This window comes from Amblyomma mixtum, chromosome 3, assembly GCF_055824585.1.
Source record: "Amblyomma mixtum isolate Tamu chromosome 3, ASM5582458v1, whole genome shotgun sequence".
Lineage (NCBI taxonomy): Eukaryota > Metazoa > Arthropoda > Arachnida > Ixodida > Ixodidae > Amblyomma > Amblyomma mixtum.
This window is the reverse complement of record NC_143014.1, coordinates 7,755,043-7,783,020: the sequence shown is the minus strand read 5'-3', so window position 1 is coordinate 7,783,020 and position 27,978 is coordinate 7,755,043. Positions and strand designations below refer to the sequence as shown.

At 45.9% G+C, this 27,978-nt stretch overlaps 2 protein-coding genes and 1 long non-coding RNA gene across 3 annotated transcripts in view; 1 reads left to right on the top strand and 2 right to left on the bottom strand.

Moving 5' to 3' along the window:
• The window catches only part of LOC149349170 (vesicular integral-membrane protein VIP36), a 105,098-nt gene that overhangs the window by 5,631 nt on the left and 71,489 nt on the right, over nucleotides 1–27,978 (top strand). The gene's annotated exons all lie outside the window — the stretch shown is intronic.
• Nucleotides 194–10,830, bottom strand: LOC149349173 (uncharacterized). The gene is made up of 3 exons (XR_016289971.1): nucleotides 10,808–10,830; nucleotides 893–1,017; nucleotides 194–441 (listed from the first exon to the last, which is right to left on the bottom strand). It is a non-coding gene; the product is annotated as an uncharacterized LOC149349173 (long non-coding RNA).
• On the bottom strand, nucleotides 25,129–26,539 carry LOC149349172 (uncharacterized). Its single transcript, XM_089578116.1, has one exon. The coding sequence runs from the start codon at nucleotides 26,415–26,417 to the stop codon at nucleotides 25,569–25,571; it is 849 nt and encodes a 282-aa protein (XP_089434242.1). The 5' UTR covers nucleotides 26,418–26,539; the 3' UTR covers nucleotides 25,129–25,568.

Below are 27,978 nucleotides of genomic sequence, written 5' to 3'. Positions count from 1 at the left end.
CGGCAGTGCAGTGAGTGGTCTGTGGAGACCTCGAAGCAGACTGCACCATACATTGAATGTCTTCGATTCAGAGGCATGCAGTTTGCTTACGACCGTGGCAAGCTGATACATCAGGCACTGTGGTAGCATGTATCTGTAGCATGTATCTGTGCCATATGCGAAACCAAGTACAGAGGTGACGATGTTGGTGAAAGGGCACCGCAAAGCTCCGTGGGTGCTATGGCTACATGAAAACTGTCCAACTAGTGCCAACACGCAGCACTACATGTCTGCGGGGTGCTGCTATTTTGAAGCAATGAAGACGTGACCACACCACACATGTATAAAACAGCTTGCCATTTGCAGGGATGCAGCTTGCAGAGAAGTAATATTCCACACACTTCATGTCCTTCACAATTATTCTTCCCACCCAAGATTTCCAACTTGTCATTGGTAGGCATTCTGAAGTAGGCCAGCACAACATCAGTCAATGTATATAACCCTTGTCATATGGGCTTTAACGTCCAGAAGAAAGTCCAGAATGGGCTTTAACATGGGCTACAAGTGACGCCACAGTGGGCAGCTCTGGATTAATTCCGTCCACAATTGTGGCCACTTCGATGAGGGTTAAATGCAGAAATGCCTGTGTGATGCCACTGCACATTAAAGAGCCCCAGGTGATGTCAAGAGATTCCAAGCAGTAGATGCAGCTCAGAAACACATCAGAAACAGGCCTCACTGTCACTGCAGTATCCACTGCTATGAGTAATGCAGGTAGTAGTGCAGGTCCCACAGCCTCCAGCACTCACAGCAGTCCCCATGCTGGCTGCCCTTGGCACCACAGTGATGGGACTGATAAATGATCTGCCTGGCTGGTGCACCTAAGAAAGGTGCAAGAACGCCTGCTACGTACATCTTTGCCAGGCCCCTGATGAGGATCTTGGCTAGCTCCTCAATTCCTTTGCCCGCCACCATGTGGTACTCGTCAGCAGCAAAAAGGTGCCTCTTTGGCGCTTTTGCTGCATCCAAGAAGTGAAGCTGAAAACAAAAATAGAATCTGCTCAAAAATAGACCAAATTGAGGGAACACACAAACCATGGTGTGGGCCTCAACATCATCAGCCTGACTATGTCCACTGCAAGACAAGGGCCTCTCCCACAACTCTCCAATTAACCCGGCCCTGTGCCAGCTGTGGCCACCGTATCCCTGCAAACTTCTTAATCTCATCCGCCCACCTAACTTTCTGCCGCCCCCTGCTACGCTTGCCTTCTCTTGGAATGCAAGCGTAGCAGGGGGCGGCAGAAAGTTAGGTGGGCGGATGAGATTAAGAAGTTTGCAGGGATACGGTGGCCACAGCTGGCACAGGGCCGGGTTAATTGGAGAGTTGTGGGAGAGGCCCTTGTCTTGCAGTGGACATAGTCAGGCTGATGATGTTGAGGCCCACACCATGGTTTGTGTGTTCCCTCAATTTGGTCTATTTTTGAGCAGATTCTATTTTTGTTTTCAGCTTCACTTCTTGGATGCAGCAAAAGCGCCAAAGAGGCACCTTTTTGCTGCTGACGAGTACCACATGGTGGCGGGCAAAGGAATTGAGGAGCTAGCCAAGATCCTCATCAGGGGCCTGGCAAAGATGTACGTAGCAGGCGTTCTTGCACCTTTCTTAGGTGCACCAGCCAGGCAGATCATTTATCAGTCCCATCATCAGTCCCGGCCCTGTGCCAGCTGTGGCCACCGTATCCCTGCAAACTTCTTAATCTCATCCGCCCACCTAACTTTCTGCCGCCCCCTGCTACGCTTGCCTTCTCTTGGAATCCACTCCATTACCCTTAAGGACCATCGGTTATCTTGTCTTCGCATTACATGCCTTGCCCAAGCCCATTTCTTCTTGTTTTCACCTAGCATGTCATTACCCCATGTTTGCTCACTGACCCACTCTACTTTCTTCTTGTCTCTTGATGTCACACCTATCACTTTCATTCCTGTAGCTTACTGCGCTGTCATATTTTAAGTTGAACCCTTTTCGTTAGTCTCCACATTTCTGTCCCACAGGTAAGCAACAGTAAGATACAGCGTTGTACACATCTCTCTTGAGGAACACTGGTCAGCTGCCGTTCATGATCTCAGAATGCCTACAAAATGCACTCCACCCAAATGTTATTCTTCTAGTTACTTCAGTTTCGTGGACCTGGACCTGTCTGGACCTGTGGGCACTACCTGCCCTAAGCAGTGGCATAAATCCATGCAAATTTCAAAAGGTACATGTAGAGGTGGAATCATTCTGAATATGTGCATTTTATTTCTTCTTTTTTTTAAAGATACGATAAGCAAGAAAAGGGATTTAACGGCATTAACCAATTGCGATGCTTTTAGCACGTTTTGATTTATTGCATTATGATGCCAAATATAATGTTTGAATGGGACAGTATAAGCAGAAGACAGAATATAGCACAGTGGCAGAGTTACCTTCAACTTTATTACAATATAAAATGCAGCTCACGAAAATTTATATACATATCTAGTCATCCCAAAAGTAAAAAAAAGATCACTAGAACATTCAACAGATGCCTCCCCGTTGGGTTAATCTCGCGTTTAAACAATAAGTGATGAGAATAACACCGGGCCCAGTAGTCATACACACAGCCATGCATACGTTGCATGAAGCTTTGTGTAACTTGTTAATAATTTATAACTTCTCAGGGGGGCCAACAACCAAAACACGGCTTTGGCAAGCACTGACAAATTTTTTCATCAGTTCAGTCAAGCTGGTATTGCTATAACTTCGTGATGAGATGCGCCATCGCCATGTACAACAAAAGTGCTCCTTTCCCATCCACTGGGTTTAGGATTTTGTAAATCTACCAGCCCTGCTCAAAGGGGAGCTGCCTCCTTATTTGAAAAGAATACAATTCCATATTTCTCACTGCTGTACGAAGATTCCTCGCCATGTAGGTGAAAGTAACATTGCATACACCTCGACCAAAAATGCCTGTTCACCGGCTGCTCCCTGACCTGCTCGCTGAATCAAACCCTGAGTACGCAGCACTGTGCTCATAATGGGATGCTAAGCATCCAAGCTGGTGTATCTGTGAGGGGAACAAGTTACGCTTGCGCTAAAGTGCCGTTGTTTTTAGAGACTTCTCTCCTAAAGTGTTGCCTAATGAGCCTTTGAACAGGATGGCATGCAGCTCTTCTTTGAGCTGATTTTTTTGGTTGTGCCACACTTGAGTGGGCACTTGTCGCTGGTACAAACCTGTGGTTTGCATTCCTTGCTTCCTGCAACTTTTTCAGCTGCTACACAAAAGTTTATTTACTGATTTATGTTTTTTCGTTTTTTTATGCAGCGAAGTTTCGTCATGCAAAGCAAATGGGTCTGCATGGGCCCAATCAAATGAGCACCGGGCCAGTCATTAAATTGATAGCAGTCGCAATCAATCCAGACCGAAGTAGTGGCAAGGGAAATACCGGCCCATGCCGACCTCTAGCACAGAGTGCTAAGTTATCTTTTCTAGCTTTCCTGGAACTAACATTGTGCTGGTTAAACATTCCAGCTCAGTGGTTGTGCTATTTCTACAGCATTTAAGCAGCATCGCTATCTCGCCATATATTTCCAGCCTCCATGTCCCTATACTTTTGGCTCATAGGAGACGTGGGCCCAAGATGGTCAAAGAGACATCCATAATTTTCTAATCGAACCCATGGCTTTAAGAAACTGTGAGTTACGGTAGCATTTTACTGTGTTTTACTTGTTTCCTTTTTTTAAGTAACGATGGTTACCTGAGAGGAAGTATTTTTATCCATACCACCAAGGCTAGCTACACCTGTCAGTGCCCGTCTCGCATACTGTTAAAACATTACCCAGGTCCAAACAAGAGAAAGACCCTGAAGAAAGGTTCGAGGGTTTGCATGGTGCCGACTCTTGAATGCGCACAATGTCTCTGTCTAGAACTCAGCTTGACTCGATGCCAGAAAAGCGGACGCTTGAAGTTAAATACAATCACACATAGTCATGGCATGTCCCTTGATTGTTGTCAGATTGTAATTATGACAGCAGTCTGATCCTGCTGAGCCATTCCGTGGAAGGGAAGAGTCCTTCTCGCACCTGTGGCTTTCCCATGTTGCATGTGCTGCTTGTGTCATTCGATGCCGACCGAGTAGTCTATGGAAGCACCTCAGAGTGAGCGGGGGGACACTCGCATGCCCTGACCCTCTCACCCTCAGCAAAGGGGGTCAGTACCCCCTTCTCCGCCCCCGCGATTTACACCACTGGCTCTAAGTAGATGTATTCCTTTACCAATTCCACTGTCTCACTACATATTGCAAACCGCCGTTCCCTTCCGAGACTGCTGACTTTAGTTTTCTGTATATTAATTTTTTGGCCCACTTGCTCCTCTTCCTGTGTAAATAATTGATCATGCTTTGCAGTTTGTTGCCCGAGTCGCATTGGGTTAGCAATTTGTTGCAAGGCAATGTCAACAGCGAATGACAGATTACTAAGGCATTTTCTATTAACTCTTGTCCCAAAATGTTCCCAATTCAGGTCGCTAAATACCTTCCGTAAACACGTGGTGAATAGCATTTGAGAGACCATGTCTGTCTGACACTCTTCCTTACTGCAGTTTTCTTACTTTCTTGACAGAGGACTATGGTAGTTGTGCAGAAGCTATACTTCAGTATTTTCATGTATGTCTCTTCTACCCTGTGATTAATCCCTGAATGATTGCTGAGGTTTCTACTGAACCAAGTGCTTTCTCATAATGTACGAAAAATTTTATTTACGACTGATTCATTATATATATATATATATATATATATATATATATATATATATATATATATATATATATATATATATATTGTGAGACGGGAAACAGCGCAAGATGGAGCGAGCTTTAATGCCACCCGCAAATATGACGACCAACCCTCCAGAAAAGAAGATGAGCGATGATGATGAATATGTAGAGATTTAATTATTTAGTAATACTGTAAGCCTTTGACAGGCCTATACAGGCAGTGGGTTACAAAGGTATTCACAATGTACAACACTTTGTAAAATATATTAACACTAGAACTTGTTATCTGAAACAGAACATCATTCCAACCAAAATCAAACGGTAGAAAAGAGCAGGAAAAAAAGAAAAAAAGCTTCCGCATTATGGCACTGAGTGAAACAAAGATTCTACTTTATTGACAAAGCTAGACACAGAATCGTCGTCAACAACATCCCCCGGCAATGAATTCCAAATCTCTACGGACGACGGAAAAAAAGAAAACTTAAAAGTATTGCACCGTGTGACGTATGGCCGGATGTGCTTATCATGATTTTTTCGTTTAGTGTGACGGTGTGGTGGCTGCAGATACTGATCTTTGTTGATGCGCAGCGACCCATGGTAAAGCATGAAAAGAAACTTCACGGCGGCAACGCGACGCCTGCTCGCAAGTGTGGGAATGCCTGCTTGTGTCCTAAGAGCACTGACACTTTCAAACCGGGAGTACTTCGAGTAGATAAATCGTAGTGCTTTATTTTGCACCCTTACCAAGGAATCTGTCAGGTACTGTTGATGCGGGTTCCAGACTATGCTACCATATTCCAGAATTGGTTGGACTAGAGTTTTGTAGGCTTTAAGTTTTACTTCAGGAGGAGCCTTGCCTAATTTTCTTCGTAAAAATCCTAGTGTTTTAAACGCTTTTGCACAGGTGTTGTTAATATGTACATCCCATTTCATTGTGCGTGTAAGTGTTACCCCTAAATACTTAACAGTGTCTGTTTGGCTGAGAACGGACCCCCCTAATGTGTAGCTAAACCTTAACGATTTTTTATGACTCACACTTAAATACTTAGTTTTTTCTGCGTTTATTTTCATGCCCCACGTTTCGCACCAGAGAGCAATATTATTTAATGACATATTGAGTTTCCATTGATCCTCGACTCCCCGCACGACTGTGTAAATCACACAGTCGTCAGCAAAAAGCCTGATTTTCACCCCATCGACAATACAAGAGCTAACATCATTAATATATATAAGGAATAATAAAGGTCCCAGGACGGATCCCTGCGGTGAAGATGAAGGTTGCATGTTGTGCTTACAATATGTATATATATTATAAGCATCATCATCATCAGCCTGACTACGCCCACTGCAGGGCAAAGGCCTCTCCCATGTCTCTCCAGTTAACCCTGTCCTTCACCAGTGGCAGCCACCATATTCCCGCAAACTTCTTAATCTCATCCGTCCACCTAACTTTCTGCTGCCCACCCGCTGTCAGCCTTCCGGGCGACTGACAGCGAGAATCGAGAGCACTGCCTTTTGGAAGGAGTGGACAGCCTAGCAAAGACTATTACGAAGCCATCGTCAACACGAAAGAAGCAGGCCAAGATAGAAGTGCTGAACTTTTTTAGAGAAAACAAGTTGCGCTTATTGCAGGCAGATAAAGACGGTGGATTTGTCATAGTACCTGAAGGTGTGTTTAGGAAAAAGGCAGGCCAGGCAATCTGTAAAAAATTTAGGTCTGTTAGCAGGAATGTAACTAGAGTAAAAAGTAAGGCTGTGAGGTTGTGCAATGAACATGGTCTAGCGCAGGTAGCAAAAGATATAAACAAGTGTACTGGCAATTCGTTACAGGTGTTTTTCGTAGCAAAGACTCATAAAGCGGATTTCCCATTTAGGAGGGTTGTAAGCGAAAGAGGCTCATGGCAGAACCAGGTCAATTTGTTTCTTCAGAAGCAGTTACAGAGGCTAGATGTGTTTGACCCATTTGCTACTAGAAATGCACAAGATGTAACAGACTATTTGAACCAAAACCAAAATGTTGGGTTTATGCTTTCTGTCGAAGTCCAGGACCTCTTTTACTTCATACCTCATGCTGCATTGCTGCAGTATGTTAAATCGTGTGTAGAGGAGAACGGCGAAGTTCCCTTTCAAAACGCAACAGGAATGACTAGATAATTTTATAACTCTGCTTGAATTTTATCTTAATAGCACGTTTATAACTTTTGACAATGGATTCTACCTGCAGCTTGGTGGTATTTGTATAAGGTCGCGTGTTGCCCCTGTCCTGTGTAACATTTTTCTGTCTTACATTGACCGTTCCCTGACAAACGTCTTTGACACGGCCAAATTTTTAAAAGTTTTTCGATATGTAGATGATCTTTTAGTCCTTTTAAAGGAACAGGATACCTTTAACTACCTTGGCTTGATGAATGAGGTTTTAAATGTTTTTAGACTACACGGCAAAAGTGTAACCTTTATGCATAAGGTACCAAATGATAACAGTCTACGGTTTTCGGACATCAAAATGTTTGTCTCAGAAAAGCATCTGTGTTGGATGTACCATCCCCGAGTTGCGAAACATCTTATGCTGTATGGGTCAGCACAGTTGAAGACAGTGAAGAGAGGCGTTGCTGTAATGTGCCTTGAGTCTGCACTCACAAAGTCGTGTCCGCAGAGAATGGGTGAAAGTTTCATAAAACAAGTGTCCCGGATGGACAATGCGGGCTACCCCTACATGATCCTGACAGCGGTGAGTGAAACTCTCATGCAAAAAATGAAAGGGACAGCGCGCAAAAGGACCCCAAAGTAAAGTACAAAGCCTGTAGTAGCATCTTACATGCATAAGGCAGCACACAATTTGAAGAAGGTGGCCAATAGGTATGGAATGCCTATGGTGTTCTCAGCGCCTCTGAAGTTAGGCTGACTTTGCTCAATCCCGGCAAAAGAGAGAACCAGGCTGACCGGATGCGCCAAAAAGCATGGCAAGCCCTTTGTTAGATGTGCGAAAGGCGTTGTATATGAGATCCCACTTGCATGTGGAAAGGTCTACACTGGCCAAACAGGACGCTGCATGAATGATCGCGCAGGGGAGCATGAGCGCACGTTAAGTGACAAGGAAAGTGGCACGAATTTGGCCGAACATTGCCGAAAATGCCATTGTAGGCTGCGACTGCATGAGATGAAGATTCTTGGTCAGGGCAGCAACACCGTGGCACAAGAAATAATGGAATCTTTCTTGATTAAGAATGCACAAATTTGCGTCAGCGATACATTTCTTACCTTGTATAGAAGCGAGTCAGCTTTGTTAAGATCTATCTTGTAGGGTATGATGGCGTTTACGTTTACCAGGCATGCTGTGGGTGTATCCACCGTGCGTGCACCTGATTGTCTTATATTTAGAGGTGTCAGCTTCTTAATAAACCAGTTGTTAGTTTGTGCTCATCCTGTCGTGTCTTCTCTCTTCGTGTCATCTTTTATGCGCATAACCTTTCATGGCATTACAAGTATGAAGTCAACTAGCCCGACAACATCTCTTGCTGATGCAAGAGAGAGAATTACAATTGCAACACTTTATGCATAACCAGGAAACGTAACCTCTCATTTGTTAGAACACTGTTCACACACTGACTGAGTTAATGGGCATCATGTTTTTGAGTATGTTACCCACCATTTTAGGTGCTCAAAAAGGAAGCTCTTCATCGGCCAACCTTTTTATGATGTGCACCAGAGTGTGAAGGTAAAGAATGACAGCAAGATTTTGCTCTGCCTTTGTTACAAAGGCTGTGAACAAACTGAATTTCCCAAGTGCGATTGTTCTAGCACATTTTCTTCAATGGAAATGAGGGGATAAGTTGGAGAACTGGCACATATGTCACACACATACACAGCTACTGAAAACATTGCTCCATTTTGTGACGACAAGATCTCTTATGAGCATTCAAAACAACACATATTTTCAAGGATTTTTCCACGATTTTGCACAACTGTATGGTAAAAGTAGCCGTGTTGCTGCATGTTATCACGAGTTAAAGTTTCTCTCGTGTAGAAGAACTGAGGATTGGGCGAGTTGGTGGTGATCCATTGTAGAAAAAACCAGCGCTTACAAACACGGACAGAGGACAAGGGAAACAGACTGACGGCACTGAACTTACAACTGAATTTTATTCATACGTACGCAGTCAATTTATACATTTACACAGACATGCGCAAAGACACCTTGTCAAACCGGGATACACTGTTGCCACTCACAAGCGTAAAAATAGAGAAAACAAAAGACAGCAATCATGCATTCAAGGCACGTGTGCCAATACCTCACCCTCCCTACCCAGAATGAAGCAGGCTCATTTCCCTCCCTGACAAGCTAATCGAGGATTTGCTTACGCATCCCTCGCCCTTCCTGATGATGTGAAATGCTTCCGCGATCTCCCTCGTGCGCTGATCATGATGTACAAACAACACTTCCGTGTCAACAAAATACGGAACACAATCACACGTGAGGCAGTGTTGTGCTACATTTCTATTATCTCTGCTGCTGACCGAATTGGCGTGTTCTGTGAGGCGAATGTTGATACAACGGCCCGTCTGGCCGATGTACACACGGCCGCAAGACAAAGGGATAAGATACACCACTCCCTTCCTACAGGCAACGTACTTGTTTCCATACTTAACTTTGCAAACATTCTTACTATCCTTCCCCTCGCGTTTCCTCTGCACTGCAGCCCCTACTTTTGCTAGTTTATTGGGAGCAGAAAAAACCAGGCTTACTCCGTATCGGGCCCCTACTCTCTTAAGCCTGTGAGATACTGCGTGAATGTACGGAGATACGGAGTAAGCCTGGTTTTTTCTGCTCCCAATAAACTAGCAAAAGTAGGGGCTGCAGTGCAGAGGAAACGCGAGGGGAAGGATAGTAAGAATGTTTGCAAAGTTAAGTATGGAAACAAGTACGTTGCCTGTAGGAAGGGAGTGGTGTATCTTATCCCTTTGTCTTGCGGCCGTGTGTACATCGGCCAGACGGGCCGTTGTATCAACATTCGCCTCACAGAACACGCCAATTCGGTCAGCAGCAGAGATAATAGAAATGTAGCACAACACTGCCTCACGTGTGATTGTGTTCCGTATTTTGTTGACACGGAAGTGTTGTTTGTACATCATGATCAGCGCACGAGGGAGATCGCGGAAGCATTTCACATCATCAGGAAGGGCGAGGGATGCGTAAGCAAATCCTCGATTAGCTTGTCAGGGAGGGAAATGAGCCTGCTTCATTCTGGGTAGGGAGGGTGAGGTATTGGCACACGTGCCTTGAATGCATGATTGCTGTTTTTTGTTTTCTCTATTTTTACGCTTGTGAGTGGCAACAGTGTATCCCGGTTTGACAAGGTGTCTTTGCGCATGTCTGTGCAAATGTATAAATTGACTGCGTACGTATGAATAAAATTCAGTTGTAAGTTCAGCGCCGTCAGTCTGTTTCCCTTGTCCCCTGTCCGTGTTTGTAAGCGCTGGTTTTTTCTACAATGATTCTCTCGTGTGTACACAATGTTTTATACTGCAGTCCTTTCTGGTGCAGCAATTAAGCACTTAGCATGCATGCTTGCATGAATAGCTACTCTGTTATGAAATGCTGAGAGTTAAAACTGGCGGACAACCGAACTAAATTACCTATGGGCGCAGACCTCAACTGGACTGTTTTGCCCTGAGAAACAGATCACCTGACGCAGGGAAGTATGGATGCTGAGGTGACTGCAGCAGGGGGCGAGGACTGTAACAATGAAAGCCCATCTGGTCAGGAAAACTCATGACGGAAAAGAATTGCGCGCCGAACAGTCGTTCAAACAAATGACGTTTGGTCCCGCTGAGGGAAAAGGGTGGGGGCCGGGGATACGAGAGCTCGCCAGTTCGCGGAACATGCACGCCTTAAACTACTCGACTGTGGTTTGCCATGAACAAACGTCGATTCCCAAATGCTGTTGCAAGCCAGCACTGTTCTGGTCTTCCTTTTACTAGCCTTCTTGTGCTCGATCTGTTCATCCGAAAGGCGTACAGCAGCATAAGTCGATACTTACGTCCGGGTCGTAGCCGTCAACGCCTCAGCGTCCACCGCGGCAAACCATCACGGCAAGATCTCGAACGCGAACACCACAGGGGCCACCTCGCGCAGCAGTTTCAGGACGACGGCCTAGGATGCGAAATGATGATTGAGAATTCATTACATAAACTGGCAGAGATTCGACGCATTGTACAACAACGACGTACCTTCATGCTGTCGCAGATCACCTCCAGACTCACGTTCGACCTCGACAGGTCATTGCTCGCTGCATAGCGCACGACGTCTTTGCCACCAAAGCTTGTTGTGCACGCCTCAGGCTGCCATAATGGTCGCACGCTCGAAGTTCGCGTGGTTAACTCGCATTGTACGGAAGCAGGATGTCTGGGTACTTTCCGACACAACTCAAATGCACGCAAACATCGCAACCTAGGGATTTTTGAAACACTTAAAGGTCACAAGGCGCTAGGTTTTATGCGCTAGGGGGCTGATGTCTCCAGGGCTCCTTGCTAGGGGGCTGATGTCCCCAAGAGTTTTTGCTCCGCATAGCCGCGTCCGGTCACTAGTTGGCGTAAGGCTAAATGGAGGAAGACAATCCTCATGTCACGTGACTTTTAATGACGTCATTTCAAAATGGCGTTTGTTTAGGTACATTTCTGGATACTTTTTGTTGCAAAATTAAATAAAAATGGCGTCGCAAAATTTTGAAACGTCCCTAGCCATAGTTTCTACTAGTGTGCCGAGGGCGCGCGCTCGCGTGGCCGCCGCGGTGATGCCTTCCCGAAGCCACCGTAGGGTGGCGCTGCCAGTCGCTAAGGTGCCACCGAGCAGCGTTCGCGGCATTGGCCCGGCGTTGGAAACTAACCATGCGCTGCGCTTTTCGCTACGCAGCCCATCTTTCTCCGAGCTTTGAGAGCACTTTTGTTCAAAACCTTTCTCGACGGAAGATAAACTCAACGGCCTAACACTGTCCGTAGAAAATCATCAACCGAGATAGCGCCGCGAGACCGACGATGCGTTGTACAAGTACTATGGTTGTACCGATTTACTACCAGATCCAATCCGTAAAATTTTTATTCTTTCCACCGTACACTGAACACGCTGTACACTGTACAGCGTCACTGTACAGAACCCGGGCCCTGAAGTGAAAAAGAAAGGTAAATTAAATGCCGAATATCCAGCGAGAGGCCCAGCTTACCAACTTGAAACAAACACCGAAGGCTGACAGCTGCGGCTACAGTATCCCCGAAAACTCTCCGATCCGGATTCGTTGCTGATACATGGGAACTTTCACTCGATCCGAATTCAGTTGACTGCGATCTGCGCATCTCAACCGCGACCGTAGGCGGTTTCGCGCACTGTCGTGCTCAACCAGCAGTATCCGGGTGGCTGGACCTCGCAGCGGCGACCATTCTTAAATCGCGATAAAAAAATTTTCACCCCAAACGGATCGATAGCGATCGGAAGCGCCCGTGTGACACTAGTATTAGGAAATAGCATCCATAGCTTTTGCAAAGGTTATGACCCAAGGGATTTCAGTTCTACGTACAGTTCAGTGCTACACTTCTGGACATGTTATGCCGATGTTTTTTTGCAGTTCAACCGCGCGTACTGGAATTTTGATATATCAGTCAGACAATATTTAATAGCGTCGTGTATGTGCAAATAAAATCACAAGGCTCTTTCCTAACAGTGCATCTGTTTGCGAAGATCGTATGTAATGAACACATGCAGCCTGAAGAGGGCTCGTTGCATTTCATTTGGAAGTTAGAACTCGCTTTATACAGAAGTAGTTTTTATGCAGGTGTCTGCGAATTTTCGTTCCATCTTTTAAGGGAAGAAAAGGCAAGAACGAAAACAAAAAAGTGATCCTATCAGTGATTCTCTTCTACAAAGGGCTACAATATACTGCAAACTGTAAAGCTACAGCCATAATAAACAGGTAAAAATAACTGGTCACTGCTAAAAGTTTGTACAAAGTAAGCAAGGCACTGAATTATTAATTAACTGAACAAAACATCTGAAGTTGGTCGCTGGAGAGACCGTTCATCAACAGTTATATAGAGAAGCGCCTAGAAACAGTACACAGCCATACCATTTAAGCAAGGCACTTTACATATACAGAAAGGAAAACACTGTATTGATATTAGCAAACTAGTTGCAGTGTCTGAACTTCAACAATTTTTTTCGTTGCCTTCGTGCCTCTCTGTCTTTGTTTAGTCCTTTAACATAAAACGTAATTCTTAGCAAAACATCAAAACAACAATCCACAGCCTGGTTGCTGCCTCGTGTTCGGGGCAACCAAGTTTTTGCAAGGCCACTGAACTGAAGCAACTCAAGTACGATTAGTCGCTGCAACTTTCACTTCATTTGCTCAAATCACAGCGCAAACAAAACCAAAGAAACGCGCAGACGCAAGCTAAACACAGTGCACAACACAAGGCTTGGCTGGGCAACTGCAGCAATCCAGCACCTTTACGACAGGAAGCGCCCTCTGGAGGCGAAAATTGGAAGGCAGCGCTGGCGCTGCCACCTCCTTCCATGCGGAGACCCCTCCGCTCGAGACACTAGCCACTATAGTTTCTAGTAGGTCGCTGGCGTCTCCACAGTTGCCACGGTGACCATCGCTGTCATCGCCAAGGCCACGGCGGTTTGTTGACATGGCTGCGATGGCTGTTTACAGCGCGGTGCATTGAAGTGTGGAGTAAGTGCTGCCGTGAAAGTCATCAAAGGTTGGTGCAATGGCGAGTAATATTGACCGCGCTAATGTCCGGACTTGTACCCCAGTGCCCTAGTGTTGTCTTTATTATGCAAGTTTGCAGTGCGACCTGTTCCAGCCGTGGTATGATATCGGAAGCCCCTAGAGACGTTTAGCAAGGCGGTGCTTGACTGGATTTGAGGTCACTTCAGTTCTCTTCGGCACCTTTCGGTATTGTATCTCGTGTTTGAACATTGCCTCCTAATGGTTTGAAGCATTGGATGAGTGTCGAAAATTATGTTTCCTTGTGTTGCGCGTAACTGATTCGGGGCAGGGTTTCGTGATTCTGACCTGTACTACGTACTGATAGCATGAGCTCGTATGCATAAAAATGGTGGGTACTGCGAACCATTTGGAAGTTGCGGTACATATATACTATGTTCCTGGAGTCCTGCATGTGTACCCACTGGCGACAAGCTATGCTAAAAAAAAAATTAAAATGCGGAAGGAAGGCGGACTGGACGTACTACGCTAGCCTTTGAAAGGACAACACATCTTCCGCCTTAATGTTTAATATGCCTGCAGTGTCTACCCACCAACTAGCCAAGCTGTAATGGATTACTTCGCGTTGACACCCATGTTGCGCAAAGCACACGGTAGGCCACAGCTCTTTGCACGACGCCGTAGCGTTGCCCACGGAGAGACTTAATTCACGCAACGCGACGCATGGTGCCACATGAACTATGATCCGTACGCCGCTTTCTTCGCTGATAGGCGTTTAGCGAATGTCGTAGTATGGTCACACCACCGAACCTTTGAATATCTAGAAAGCTGCTTTTCTTTTATCTATTTGGTGAAGTGTTTTTATATTCATTAAGTAGAACGTGTGGTTCTTGGTGTATTTCTTGTAACGTTCAGCATTGGAATAAAGCCAGACAAGGCCGAAACTTGTTTTGCTTGCTCTGTCATTTCTGTAGTGGTTTCTGATGAAGTGGGAGGCTTGACTTAGGCTTTCAGCATCTGCGTAGCCAGTGTGGCCCTTCGGTTTGTTTGAAAACGATGTTGGGTTATTGCATGGTAAGTAAAACATAACAGAGAGAGAAACGTAAACACTCCGGATGATCAGTCTCTTGCACTTTCTGTGTCATTTTCTGAGCTTCAATTTCTAGACGCCATGAATGCATTCCAAATTTCACAGCTGTTTTTTCTGCTGCAGCAGTTAGCAAAAACACAGACTGATGGGCAAGTTGGTATGACATAATAAGGCAAAAACAGCACACTTGCATAAGGAAGGTGCTGCGTCTTGTGTCATCTTCCTTCATCCTTGTGCAGGTGCACTGTTTTAGCCTTATTAGTAAAAGTATGTTGTACAGGGACGTTGGATGCCATGCATGCCGTAATGCGCTGCATTAACATTGTGCTAGCATTTGTAGCTAGATGGGTTTCTTTTTGACATTAGCATTGTATAAGTGAATATAATTTGTGCGCATACATGAATAGCATGCTGGCTTGGCCTTATGTAGGCCACTGCATCATTACGAAGTGTATGAGGTGTCACATTAATTGCACGCCTGCTTTTACTGCACGTTGCCAGTTTTGAGGGGAAAATCTGTTTTGTGTGGACTCAGCAGTGACTAGGCAAGCGACCTTTAAATGCAAATAAGCTTGCTCCATAGATGGCAGCTCTGTGGGGCAATGGACACACACACAAAAAAAGAGTAGCCATGACCTTTCAATATAAAGTGAAGAAGCAGCATAAACCAAACATCAACCCGCCATGCATGTGACATGCTTCTCTGCATACAGTGAAGAGCTTAAAAATGCATGAAATGTAAACATGGCTTGTCTACTTATATTTGGTTGTTCCTTTTAGAGGGAAGCATTTTGACAAATTTTTCTCTGGTTTATGGCAAACGTCTAAAGGAGTGTGGGATTTCAGCAAGGAAACATTTACAGTTGGCCACATAAGTTTGAAGTATTCAAATTAGAAGGTCTGAAAAAGCTGTGTGCCTTTTCTTTCTAGCTGCATTCTAATCTTAATTTTTCCCTTGCCATGCTGCTGAATGGGTGGGTCTGCTGGTTCCTGAATTACTGTTTTTGTAATGTGCACAGTCAGAACATATGTATATCACGAGTATAAGACAACATATTTAAAAGCACAATGTGAAAAGAGCTTGTGGGTACATTTTTAAAGGTTGGCAGCTCAGTTCGCTGATATGTTTAGGTGCTTTTTATATTGTCAAGGCCCAGTAGGTATTAAAGGAGTAGAGACAACAAAATTTTAGTTGTTTCTTTCGGTTAGAATGATGCACAGTACTTTAGAAAGACTAGACAGCTGCATGGATTGCGACAACAAGAGGCAATATATTTATAATTGCATTTTTTCTCTCGCACTGCTTTAGCTTAAACAACCGAACTACGACTGTGATGTCAGGGATGTGTTCAGGTCATGTGAGGCATACAAAGACAGCAGTATTGTTGCAGCTTTGTTCATTGTTATTTGCATCAACTCGTACACAAACCTGTCTAAGAGTTGGAGTCACATAAAGTGAACAGGCAGCGATTATATCTCTTCTTGCATGCCTCATGTGACCTGAACATGTATCTGACTTCAGAGCAGTCATTCAGCTGTTAAAAACCGAAACCATATGACACGAGAAAAAAAAATTAAATTGTAAATTATAGTTAAAATCCACATAGTGGCTTGTGTACAGCATTGCCTAGTGCATCACTGTAAAGAGAAATGTGCATCCAGAAATTTGGTTTCTCGACTCCATTAAAGATGTAGCCCATGACATATTTGTGGCAGACCTTTGAGTTCATCATTCTTTTATGAGAGTTGTGAAACTGGCTCACTAGAGTGTAGCATATCAGGAGTCGGAGTGTTACTGGAGTAATCTGACCTCATGGTGATTAAAATAGAAGAAAACTAGTTGAGTCCACAAAGAATGAGGTGCTCCTTTCAGAAGCAGAGCTGCTGTGAAGATTGTTCTATGAAAAGGCAACCATCAGCTCTTTGCTACATTTCAGTTTATTATTTTCTTGAAGACCTAGTAACGGGTATTACAGAAATGATAAGAGGTACATTACAGAAATAATTGGTACCTGCATATTAGCACGACAAGGGGTGACTAATAAAATTTTTGTAGGGGTCTATAGAATTTTGCCTCCATCGAAATGCGACCGCCACAGCCAGGATCGAACCCACGTCTTTCGGGTCAACAGCCAAGCACCATAACCTCTGAGGCACCGCGGCGGCGAGTGATTTTCTATTAGTGGCCCTCGGTACGGTGGGTTCACGGTTTTGCGGTAGAAATGTTATTGGTGTATGCCTGTTGTGCATATATTGGCTGAATATTTTTGTTCAAAGTAGTGCAAAATTTGTGAGTTCTTTTTTCTCTTAGAATCCACAATTCATACTGCGGCAGCTGTTACGCTTGTATGACACCTTGATAAAACTAGCTAAAAATTATAAGCTCAAGTGTGATCAAGTAATTTAGATGGAGTGGGGAAGTTGTCTATCGTTAATTTTTAGATTGCAGATATAGTAAAAGTAGACGATACCTAGGCAACATGTAAGACATAAAGCAGACCTGGCCTTTTGGTTGCTTATAATGTGGTCAGCCGTTGCCCCGCCGCAATAGCTGAGTGGTTAGGGTGCCCGCTGCTGTTCCCAAGGACTGGTTCGATCCCAGTTGCGGCAGCTGCCTATCAGTGGAGGCGAAATGCTAGGCGCCTGTGTACTGAGTGACATCAGTGCTCGATAAAGAGCCCCATGTGGTCAAAATTAATCCGTAGCGCTGCACTATGGCGTTCCTCATAACCCATGTTGCCTTCGGACGTTAAACCCCATATTCTATACCATACCATAACTTTGACGTGTTCTGTGTGCTTTACCATTTAAGCTGCAGTAATTGCTGAGCACTTGTTGAGTTTTGATGAGTATTTTTATGTGCAAATGCACAATGTGTGACGGGGTGCATATCGACAATTACATACGCATGGCACTCATGCTAAGACTGGCGTGCATGTGAATATTCGTGTCCATCGTGTAAATAAACGGAAGTTGCATAAATAGTGAACTAAATGTAGTGTCAAAATGTCTGTGAAGAAAAAATTCTCATGTTTGCATGTGCTGTTGAGTCATTTTGATTGTAATGGCAAGCGTGGTTACGTTCAAGATTGCAGCAATATCTCGGCACATTATGATTTTGAATGGTAAAATTTTGTCTGTCTTGCATCCGTTGCAGTTTCAAGTAAGGTGGACGCACACAATTTCAACATTGCTGCCAACATGATTTGTGTGAATGGCTTATTGTACACTGTTGGGAGTAAGGCTTCTAGTCCATCCGAAGTGCTCTGATGAAAAATACCTTTTATAATGGTACTTGTGGTTTCATGTCATTAAAACTACACTCAAATAATAAATAATGTGAGTTTGAGCTGCATAAGTGAAAGTTATGTGACCGCTTTGTTCATGACAGTACATTTGGTTCGGTTCAATCCGCTACAATGATAGAAGACTGTTCTGCTTTGAAACAGCAAATTGACATGCATTCAATTAATAAGCTTGGGATGAGCAACAAGAGAGAAAGCGTACATATTGTTGACGATGCAATGTTGACCCTTAAGTGCCCCTGTTACGTTTTCAGTTTTGTTGCCTTAATTTTCTTGTGGTCGCACTGAGCTACCCGATTTAGAAAACTGCCAAAAAATAGTCGCACGTCCTAGCTTTAGTGAAAACCAAGGAGAAGAAAACATGCATATTTATATTTTCGTTTTATTTTTATGAATCAATTTTGTTGGCGTTTCCTTTGAATGAGTGTGTTGATTTTCGTCAACTGTATAAATGACTTTCTAATTTATGTTGCAATTTTTAACGTTTAATGCTTTTTTTTTCTAGTTTATTGCTGGTTTCGGCTATTTGTATTTAATTTTCTTTGAGGGAACGCGCAATGATGATGATGATGGATGGATGGATGGATGGATAGGAGCGCCCCCTTTGAAACGGGGTGGTGGCAATTGCCACCATGCTCAGCTTTTCTTTATTTATTTATTTTTTTATTTACTGTGTTGGCAATTCTCATTAATATTCTCCATCAACTTTGCCTACGGTTTCCTACTATTCTAACCTTTTGCCACATCTCTGCTTTTCAGCCACCAATCCTCCAATCGCTTTTTGCTGACTTCCACTGCAGATTTATTTACATGACCATTGTTATCTTTAAACCCTAGGGCCTCAGAAAGAGTGACTGTGCCTGCATCGACATCCGGATGGATACCATCACATTTGATTATGAGGTGTTCAATTGTTTCCACAGATCTACCACACACTGCACATGTGTCATCTTCTTCGTTAAATTTCTTTTTGTAGCTGCGCGTTCTAAGACACCCTGATCTAGCTTCAAAAAGTAGGGCACTGCCTCTTGAGTTATCATAGAAAAATTCTTTCCTGATCTGCCTTTTCCAGAATCGATATAGTTCTACACTATGTTTCTTTTCCATTGAATTCATCCAATTTTTAACTTCCGCGTTTTTGACCTGTCGTTTAATGCTCTTTCTTTCTCCGTCCTCATGACCGGCATACTTACTGGTTAGTTTTCTAGTTCTTTTCCTCCACTGTGAGTCAACGTTCTTTCTGTATAAATATTTAAATACCTTAGCTGCCCATCTGTTATCGTCCAATTTCCTCAGGCGTTCTTCATATAGTATTTTACTCTTAGCTTCCCGTGCCTCGAACGATGCCCAGCCCATATCCCCTTGTACTGCCTCGTTTGTGGTTTTGCCGTGGGCACCTAGTGCTAATCTTCCAACAGCTCTCTGATTTACGTCTAATCTCGACTGAACTTCTGCCCTTAAGCACAGAACCGCATTGCCGAAAGTAAGTCCCGGCACCATTATTCCTTTCCAAATACCTCTTAGTACTTCATATTTGTTGTACCCCCATAATGCCCTATGTTTCATTATCCCGGCGTCTCTTCGTCCTTTTGCCCTAAGAGCCTGTTCATGCTTTTCCGTGTATATCTGCCCTTCGTTTAGCCATATCCCGAGGTATTTGTATTCGGCCACTTTCGGTATTTCGTGGCCTTGTATTGTAAGCACCTGATCAGTTGTATCGTTAAAAATCATCACACCTGATTTAGTTGCGCTAAAACTGAATCCTAGAGCGTCTCCTTCGTCTCCACAGCAATTAACCAAAGTTTGTAAATCTTCCTGGCTATCTGCTAACAGTACAATATCGTCCGCATACATTAAACCCGGGAGTCGCTGCTCAACTACATTTCCGCCTAATCTGTACGATAGATTATAACCCAGATTACTTTCTTCTAGCCTTCTTTCCATATTTATCACGTAAAGCATGAACAGCAGCGGTGATAGAGGGCAACCTTGCCTTAATCCTTTGTGCACCCCTACAGTTGTGGTACTTTTTTTCCCTTCCCATGTAATTTCAACTTCATTATCTCGGTAGATTTCCTGTAGAAAATCAATTACCTCATCACCAATACCTAAATCTTTCAATATGCTCCACAGGAGTTCCCTGTTCACGTTATCGTATGCACCGCTTATGTCTAGAAAGGCTATAAACAGAGGTCTATTTTCCGCCTTAGCTATTTCTATGCATTGGGTAAGCACGAACAGGCTATCATCTAACCGCCTACCCCTTCTGAACCCATTCTGAAGTTCTCCGAGTATCCTATTCCCTTCTACCCATGACTGCATTTTTAATTTCACCGCCTGCATTGCCAGCCTGTACATAACAGATGTTATCGTAATCGGACGGAAGGATTTTATGTTCATCTTATCTCCTTTTCCTTTATAAATCAAATTCATTTTACTCTGTCTCCAGCTGTGCGGAATTTGCTGATTTGTTATGACTGCCTCCAATGCTTTTATCAGCGCGTCCTTGCTTCTTGGGCCAAGTTCATTAATCAGCTTAATTGGAATTTCGTCTATCCCTGCGGATGTGGTTTTAGGAATATTCGCTTCCGCCTTTTCCCAGTTAAGACTAGTCAGTTCTAGCATATTCGCCCTTTGGCCATCACAAAGAACTAGGTAGTCGTCAACGTACCTAAATACCTTTTTAACCCTTGTACCAGCAAGGGTTACGGCGAATACGCTAGAAGCAGTAATGGAGGAGGTGGGTCGCTTTGCGCAGGCTTTGCAGCCACTTATTATCACGCACGAGCTTCCTGCTCAAGGGTCACTCAGGTTTTTAGACCTGAGACTTGAGTTCACTAGAGGGCACGCCTGCTGGGCCTATGAGCCCAGAGCGGAGAAAGCGCCAATGCCCTTCCAATCAGCTCACTCTAAGCTGACCAAGAGGGCTATTGTGAACTTGTGCTTCACGAATGCCTTAAGGAAATCCTGTGTTCACAAAATGAATGTGAGCTTTCTTCGCCAGGCGGAACGGCTTGGCAACTCGGGTTACCCCTCGCACCTGTTGGTATCTGTTGCCAAGCAGATGAAAAAGCACCTGATGCAGGCTAGGCCCGAGCAGCAAGATGATGCACAGAAACAGAAAGAAAGGAGGCCGGTAGTAGCAATTCCGTATCTTCACAATATTTCCCATCGCCTGAAAGGCATAGGTCGAAAAGCTGGCGTGAATGTAGTGATGACTGCTCCTAATAAACTCAAAAGTCTGTGCAGACGAGTCAACTCCGATCCGACCAAAAAGAAGCAGGGATGCACGATAAAGCATCGAACCCCCTTTGTGGAGTGCACCGAAGGCCTTGTTTATTCGTTGCCAGTGACTTGCGGTAAACAGTACATTGGGCAGACTGGCAGGTGCATGAATGAAAGGCTGCTAGAACACAAAAATAATTTCGAGCAAGCTTGCAGGAACCTGGGAATCCATTGCAGAGATTGCCCTTCAACTAGTTGTGCACCGGTTTTCCAAAAATGCAAAGCTTTGGCTAATCACAAAGACCAGTTAGTCCGGGAAATAATCGAGGCAGCTTCGGTAGCGAGTCTGCGCGACGATTGTGTCAGCACGCCGTCTGTAGCTTTGACTAAGAAAGAATTTGACATGTTAAAAATGTGATTATAAGTATCTGTGATTATTTGTCTTATGCTTTTTTGTGGACGCTTGAACGATATGGTTGCGACGCATGTGCTTTTTGAGAGGGTGAAGAAGGTATAAGAAGCAATGTTTCTTCGAAATAAAAACAAGTTGTAAGTCAGCGCTTGTCTCCTGTCCCGATGTTTTGCGCTGTTCCATCAAGAATGAATAACCAACATGCCCAAGCTGCTGTCCTGACTGTGTGTCCGGTTCTCGTGTTCGTGCTGTCTTTATTTCTTTGCAATGTGACCAACCTTAGCTTCAAAAGCAGTCTTCGCACTATGTATAGGGAGGGTGCACATGCACTGCTGATTGCAACCAGCCACATTGACATGCTGCACAGAGAGGGCCGGGTAATAAGCGTGTCCATTTTGTGCTCGTGTCTGTGTATGGCACCTGGTGCTAACTGCTCGCTATACTGCACATTTATGGATGGATGGATGGAAAAACTTTATTTTCGTCAGAGAGCATGTGTGGACGATTCCGTGTTAGATGGCCATCAACCCATGGCTGACGGCGACCTGGGTGGCCCACTCCATGGCCCTGGTCTGGACGACCGGGTCTGAGCTGGCCAGCACGGCCTCCCACTGCTCGAGGGAAGGATCACGCATAATGTCCGCCGGTGGCGGTGCTATGCTACAGCTCCATAATACGTGGTCATAGGTTGCCAATTCGTGACACCATTTGCACTCCGGCTGAATGTCCGGGTAGATTTTGCTCAACACGTATGGGTTGAAGAAACATCTAGTCTGCAATCGTCGCCAGACGCATTCCTGCGCCTTCACCAATTGCTTGTCCGGGGGTGGGTAAATCCTCCGCTCAAGTCTGAAATGGTTAGTAATGTCATGAAAGGATACCAGCCCATCTCTCGTGGACCTTCCCGGGACGTCCGGCTCACCTACTCGGCTGACGAAACCTCGAGCATTCATGTGAGCCGTCTCGTTCCCAGGGTTCCCAGAGTGTGCAGGTACCCAGACAATTTCCGCCTCCGTAATCCCTCGCTCTATGGCCCGATTCAGCAACCGCGCCGCTGTGACAGATATTCTGCCCCTCGCCAAATTTCGGATGGCTGTTTTTGAATCGCTGAAGATCAGGTCAGCATTACTACTAGTCATAGCTAGTGCTATCGCCGCTTCCTCTGCAGTTTCTGGGGAGCGGGTTTTGACTGATCCAGAGGCGATCAAGCGTCCCCGCCCGTCCACCACCGCAATTGCAAATGCGTCCTTGTCCTTATACTCGGCGACATCTACATAGACTGCCCCGTTGTACTTCCCGTACTTAGCATGTAAAGCTTTGGCTCTTGCCTTCCTGCGGTCCTCGTGATGTATTGGATGCATGTTCTCGGGCAAAGGTTTTATGTACGAGCCCTTGTGCATTTCCCGCCTCATCTGAATTTTCGTGTCACCGGCTGGAACGTCAACTCCAATGCCAATCCTTTCCAATATGTCCCTTCCTGCTTTTGTTTTTGAAAGCCTACCGAGCTGCATAACCAAGTGCGCCTCCCGTAGTTCTTCTAGGGTGTTGTGCACCCCTAATCCCAGCAGCCTTTCGGTAGACGCATTCTGAGGCAACCCAAGGGCCGCTTTATACGCCTGCCTAATCATAGCCTCCACCTTTCCTTTTTCCGCCGCGTCCAACTTCAAATAAGGCGTCGCATACACTATTCTACTGAGCACAAATGCCTGCACTAGCTTACACAAGTCTTTTTCCTTAACACCTCTCTTACGATTGGCGATTCTCCTGATTAGCCGCACGGTAGCATTGACCGTGTTTTTAAGCCTTTGCAAGGACTCGCTATTCTTCCTGTTAGTCTGCAGATACATACCCAGGATCCTGATCGTTTGGACCTCAGCGACCGGTACTCCCCCCACTTTCACCTCTAAAAGTGGTGGCGGCATATAGTGCCTCGCATGTATCCCTCTTGGTTTATCCCTCAGCACAAAAAGCTCGGACTTGGGCTGAGAGCACGAGAGTCCTGCTTCCCCCGCTAGCTCCTCCACAATATCCACCGCCTGTTGTAGAGTTTCTTCCAATTGTGCGTCACTGCCTCTTGTTACCCATAGAGTAATGTCATCCGCATAAAATGTATGTTTATGTCCCGATATCCCTTGCAGCCTGGGTGGTATCTTGATCAAGGCGAGATTAAATAGGAAGGGCGATAATACCGACCCTTGCGGTGTCCCCCTGCCCCCCAATGGGAAGGGATCCGATTTCATTTCTCCGACTACAATCTCCGCAGTCCTACCCTCCAGAAACGATCTGATGTACCGGAAGGTTCTACCCCCCGGTCCTATGTCCGATAGGTTCCTCAATATTGCCTCATGGGTAACATTGTCAAAGGCCTTAGTGAGGTCGAGCCCCAAGATAGCCTTGGTGCCCGTGCCGTACCCAGGATCAACCACGTCTTTTTTGAGCTGTAACATGACGTCCTGCGTCGATAAATTAGCCCTGAAGCCAATCATTGTTTCAGGTATCAACTCATTGTCCTCTACATAACCCTGAAGCCTGTTCAGGACTACATGCTCCATCAATTTGGCCAAGCACGACGTTAGCGAGATGGGACGCAGATTCTCAATGCATAGCTTCTTCCCTGCTTTAGGAATAAATGTAATCCTAGCATGCTTCCACTCTGGCGGAATCTCCCCGGCCGCCTAAAATTTATTCATTAAATTCGTGAGTGCCCCCACTGACTTGAAATCCAGGTTCCTCAGCATTTTATTAGTAACCCCGTCCGGACCCGCTGCTGACGTGGTACGAAGCTGGCCCACTGCAAACTCCACCTCCGTAAAGTCTGCATCCAATTCAAGGTTTTCCTCTCCCGAGTAATCCGGCAAGCAACCGGCCGCCTCTCTGTTTATGTAACGACTTCGGAGTTCATGTATAAATTCCCCAATCGTGCCCAGATACCGATGCACTAACCTAGCCATTTGCCCCTTCTGCGCAGATTTGGTTGCCTCCGGGTCTGAAAGGTGCCTCAACAACTGCCATGTTTTTTTGCATCCGAATTGCCCATTCATCCGGTCACAAATCTGCCCCCACTGTTTGCACTGCAATTCCAATGTGTAGGTTTCGATTTCTCGTTCTAGCTTGGCCATCTTCCTACGGAGGACACCATTATGCCTTTGTTTCCTCCACCTCCGAAGGAGACTCGCATGTGCTTCCCACATGTGTAACAATCTAGAGTCAGCCGTAAAGCCCTCCTCCTCCGTCGGAACCTCTTCTGTGGTACTCTTCACGGCCTGCTTGAGTGTGTCAATCCAGGCTCCTAAGTCCTCGATTTCCCCGTTCACTGTGTCATTCCTGTATTGCCGAAATCGGTCCCAGTCCGTCACTCGAGTTCCTTTCACCGTGTCTTTGTGCTTAGCAGCACTAAATATCGTGGAAAGGGTGTAGTGACCACTTCCCAGTGGCTGTCCCGTGTTTACCCACTTTGCATCCCTGATACCATTCACAAATGTGAGGTCTGGAGAGGTGTCTATGCTCACGCTGTTGCCTATCCTGGTATGATCTAGCGGGTTCAAGATCGTCCATCGCAGGTCCTGGGCAACCTGCCAAAGCTTATTTCCCTTCAGGCTGGCTCGGATGTAGCCCCACTCCGGATGAGGCGCATTGAAATCTCCCACCACGATGAGTTGAGACCTAGCCGCTAGCCGTTGCGTCTTTATCAGAAGGTCTGGCAAGCCCACCCCCTTATCTTTTGGAGAAGAGTACACATTAAGAACAAATAGACTCTTATCGTCCTTTCTTTTGGGCAATATCTCCAGCAGGACGTAGTCCTCCCTGCTGCTATCTATGGTATGCTGAATCACTGTGGTGTTGCGATGGACTAACACGGCCGTGAAGACGCTTGATACGCCCCCTCGATCAATCTCTGGTGGTGTAAATGTCTTAAATCCCGGTAATTTCACCGAGCCGCTAGCCTCCTGCAAAGCTATAATGTCCGGCTTACTATCCAGATTTTGTATGTGCAACTGCAGGTTCCCCCGCTTGCGACGGAAGCCCCTGCAGTTCCACTGCCAAACCTCAATTTGCTGGCGTGGGGCCATGGTGAGGCCCTAGGTTCACTAACATCGGCGCTTGGCCGACTACGGGAGGCAATCTAACCTCTAGCATAGCATTTAGCTGTTTAAACATGTCCATTACCTGGGTCTGGAAACCCCGCATGTCATTGGTGAAGGCGTCAAGACGCTGCTCAATGTTGCCTAGTCTAGCTTCTATCCTGTCGACCCGGCCTTCCAACCTATCCTGTCTTTCTTCCAGTTTTCCTACTCTCTCCGCAAGGGTAAGCATGTCCCTCTTAAGACAAGTGACTTTAAATACTGGCTGCAGCGTGTCCGCCGCCGAAGTTTCTGCTACTCTCTTTGCCTGAGCTCCCTCATCTGCCGGAGGTGGCCTTTTCACCGTCCCCCGATTCTCCACTTTCTCCACTTCCATAGCTGTGTTATCGTCCACGCGAGAAGCGTTCACCTGCGCCGCTTGCTGTGGGGCTTGGGCCAACGGCGTCTGTACCCTTTCTACTCTGCCGGTTTTAAGCGTGCGTTCCATCTCTGCTATCCTAGCTTCCATCTTTTTGATAGTTTCGGCTTGCTGCAGCACCGGCCTTTGTAGCTCCTTCTCTCGAGCAGTCTCATTTTGGGAGCCCGCGTTGGGCCAGCTCACCTTTTTCCTCGTGGCACTTGGGCTTCTTCCATGACCGGAACCTTGCCCTCCTCCTTTGCCAGGCTCGGGTCCGGGCAGTGGCGGGAAGGAAGCTGACCGGTCCCTGCTCTTGCTATCGCCTCTCGCACCGCTAGATGACCGCTTCCTGGGCCTCGAACGCCGCTCCTCCTTGCCAGTTTGGCTCTTGTCCTCGTTGCTCTGCTGCAGACCCATCGGCTGCTGACAGGCTAGGCGAAACTTGCAGTTCCGACTTCCCGTGCTGTGCGCCCCATGACACACGATGCAGTCCGGCGTGCAGGTCAGCGACTCTCCCTCCGGTGGTGCAGGATGTTTTTTCCCGCAGCGGCGACACAAATTAGTCTTTGGACGATAGCAAACGTCCGCCCGATGTCCCACTCGTCTGCAGTTATAGCAGGTCTCGGCTAACTCTCTATATGGGATCACAGCGTACAGACAGATCTCGCATTTTGCATGGCGCAGCGAGTACTCCTCTCCTTAAAGGCCTACTTGACCGAAACTTTACTTCGGCTAATTTTGCGCTCGATATAGTGTGCATGTTATTAACAGTATTTCTATTTAATATTAGGGCTGTGAAGCGCCTAGAATTTTAGTTACAAGCGTTCAAAAACCTCTGTAGCAGACGACGCAGTCCCCTAGCGGTGTGCTGGACAACTAACAAACCTGACCGGAAATGACGCACAATTGAGACACCGGCATCGCCGGCTCGCCAGTTTTAGGCGCTCTGAAATCGGTACGCGCCCCTTGTAAGCTCTCCTTCTGGCGCATTTCTGGCTGTTTTCACCGCGAAGCTCGATGGTCTTCGAGAAAAATAAACTGCTGGCATCATGTCGACGAAGTGCATGGCCGCGGAAGGGAATACGAGGAATGCGGAAAGCATCATGTATACCTCTCGGCCACTGCCCTTTACCCCCGATCTCGAAAGCTGGTGTCAGCTGTGGAGCTCAGGTTTTAACGTCAATTCCCCTCTCTTCAAAAAAGATAATGGTGGGTGACTGACGCTTCTGCCTCGCGCTAACCCCTTTTGTGGGTTGGGCTTTGTCAATAGACCTGTCGCGGTCTACATCATGCATCACGCAGTACGTGTTTCTGGCCCGATCGGTAAAGCATGCCACGAACCGTATTGTAATTCGGAGAAGAAAGGCTTCGAGGCGTCTCTAATCGGGGGAATAAAGAGGAGGGGGGACCGCTTGTCACAACATAGCTAAGCCGGTTCAGAAGCTAAAGTGGACGGCTTTGCTCATCGAGCAACGCCCTTTTGACGACACGTTGTTTACACCAGGCAGAAGTCTAAGGACAGGTCTGCTTCGTCTGAAAAGGAATCAACATATGCACACCCGTTTATTGCAGGCACAGCTCTGTCCAATACGCAATAATGCCGTCGTGCGACGAGTGTATCTGCTGCCTCGAAGATTTGCAGGCTGGGCTGAGAATCTTGGAAGGCCACACGAGCGTTACTGAAAACGTCGACTTTCTCACTGCCTCACGACATTCATACTTGAGGTCGATTGCAGGAAGCTTCAGCGTTACCGTTCGAGGCGCGTCTCCAAGACCCCAGAGAACTGAATGCATGTTATTTCAATGATGATATTTTCAAAGAATTTTGATTATATGTTCTTCATTATTACTCAGTCGATAGAGACACACTGCCTACGGTAATTTGCGCGGTGGGCGTATACTGTCGACTGGGGTCGTGCTGCCCAGCTGTGTGGTTTGAAAAGATTAGAAAAACCTTTCCGTCCCTGCAGTACACGGG

Excerpts from the sequence above, each read along its gene's own strand:
- LOC149349172 (XM_089578116.1), bottom strand. The coding sequence starts at position 26,417 with ATGGGTCTGCAGCAGAGCAACGAGGACAAGAGCCAAACTGGCAAGGAG.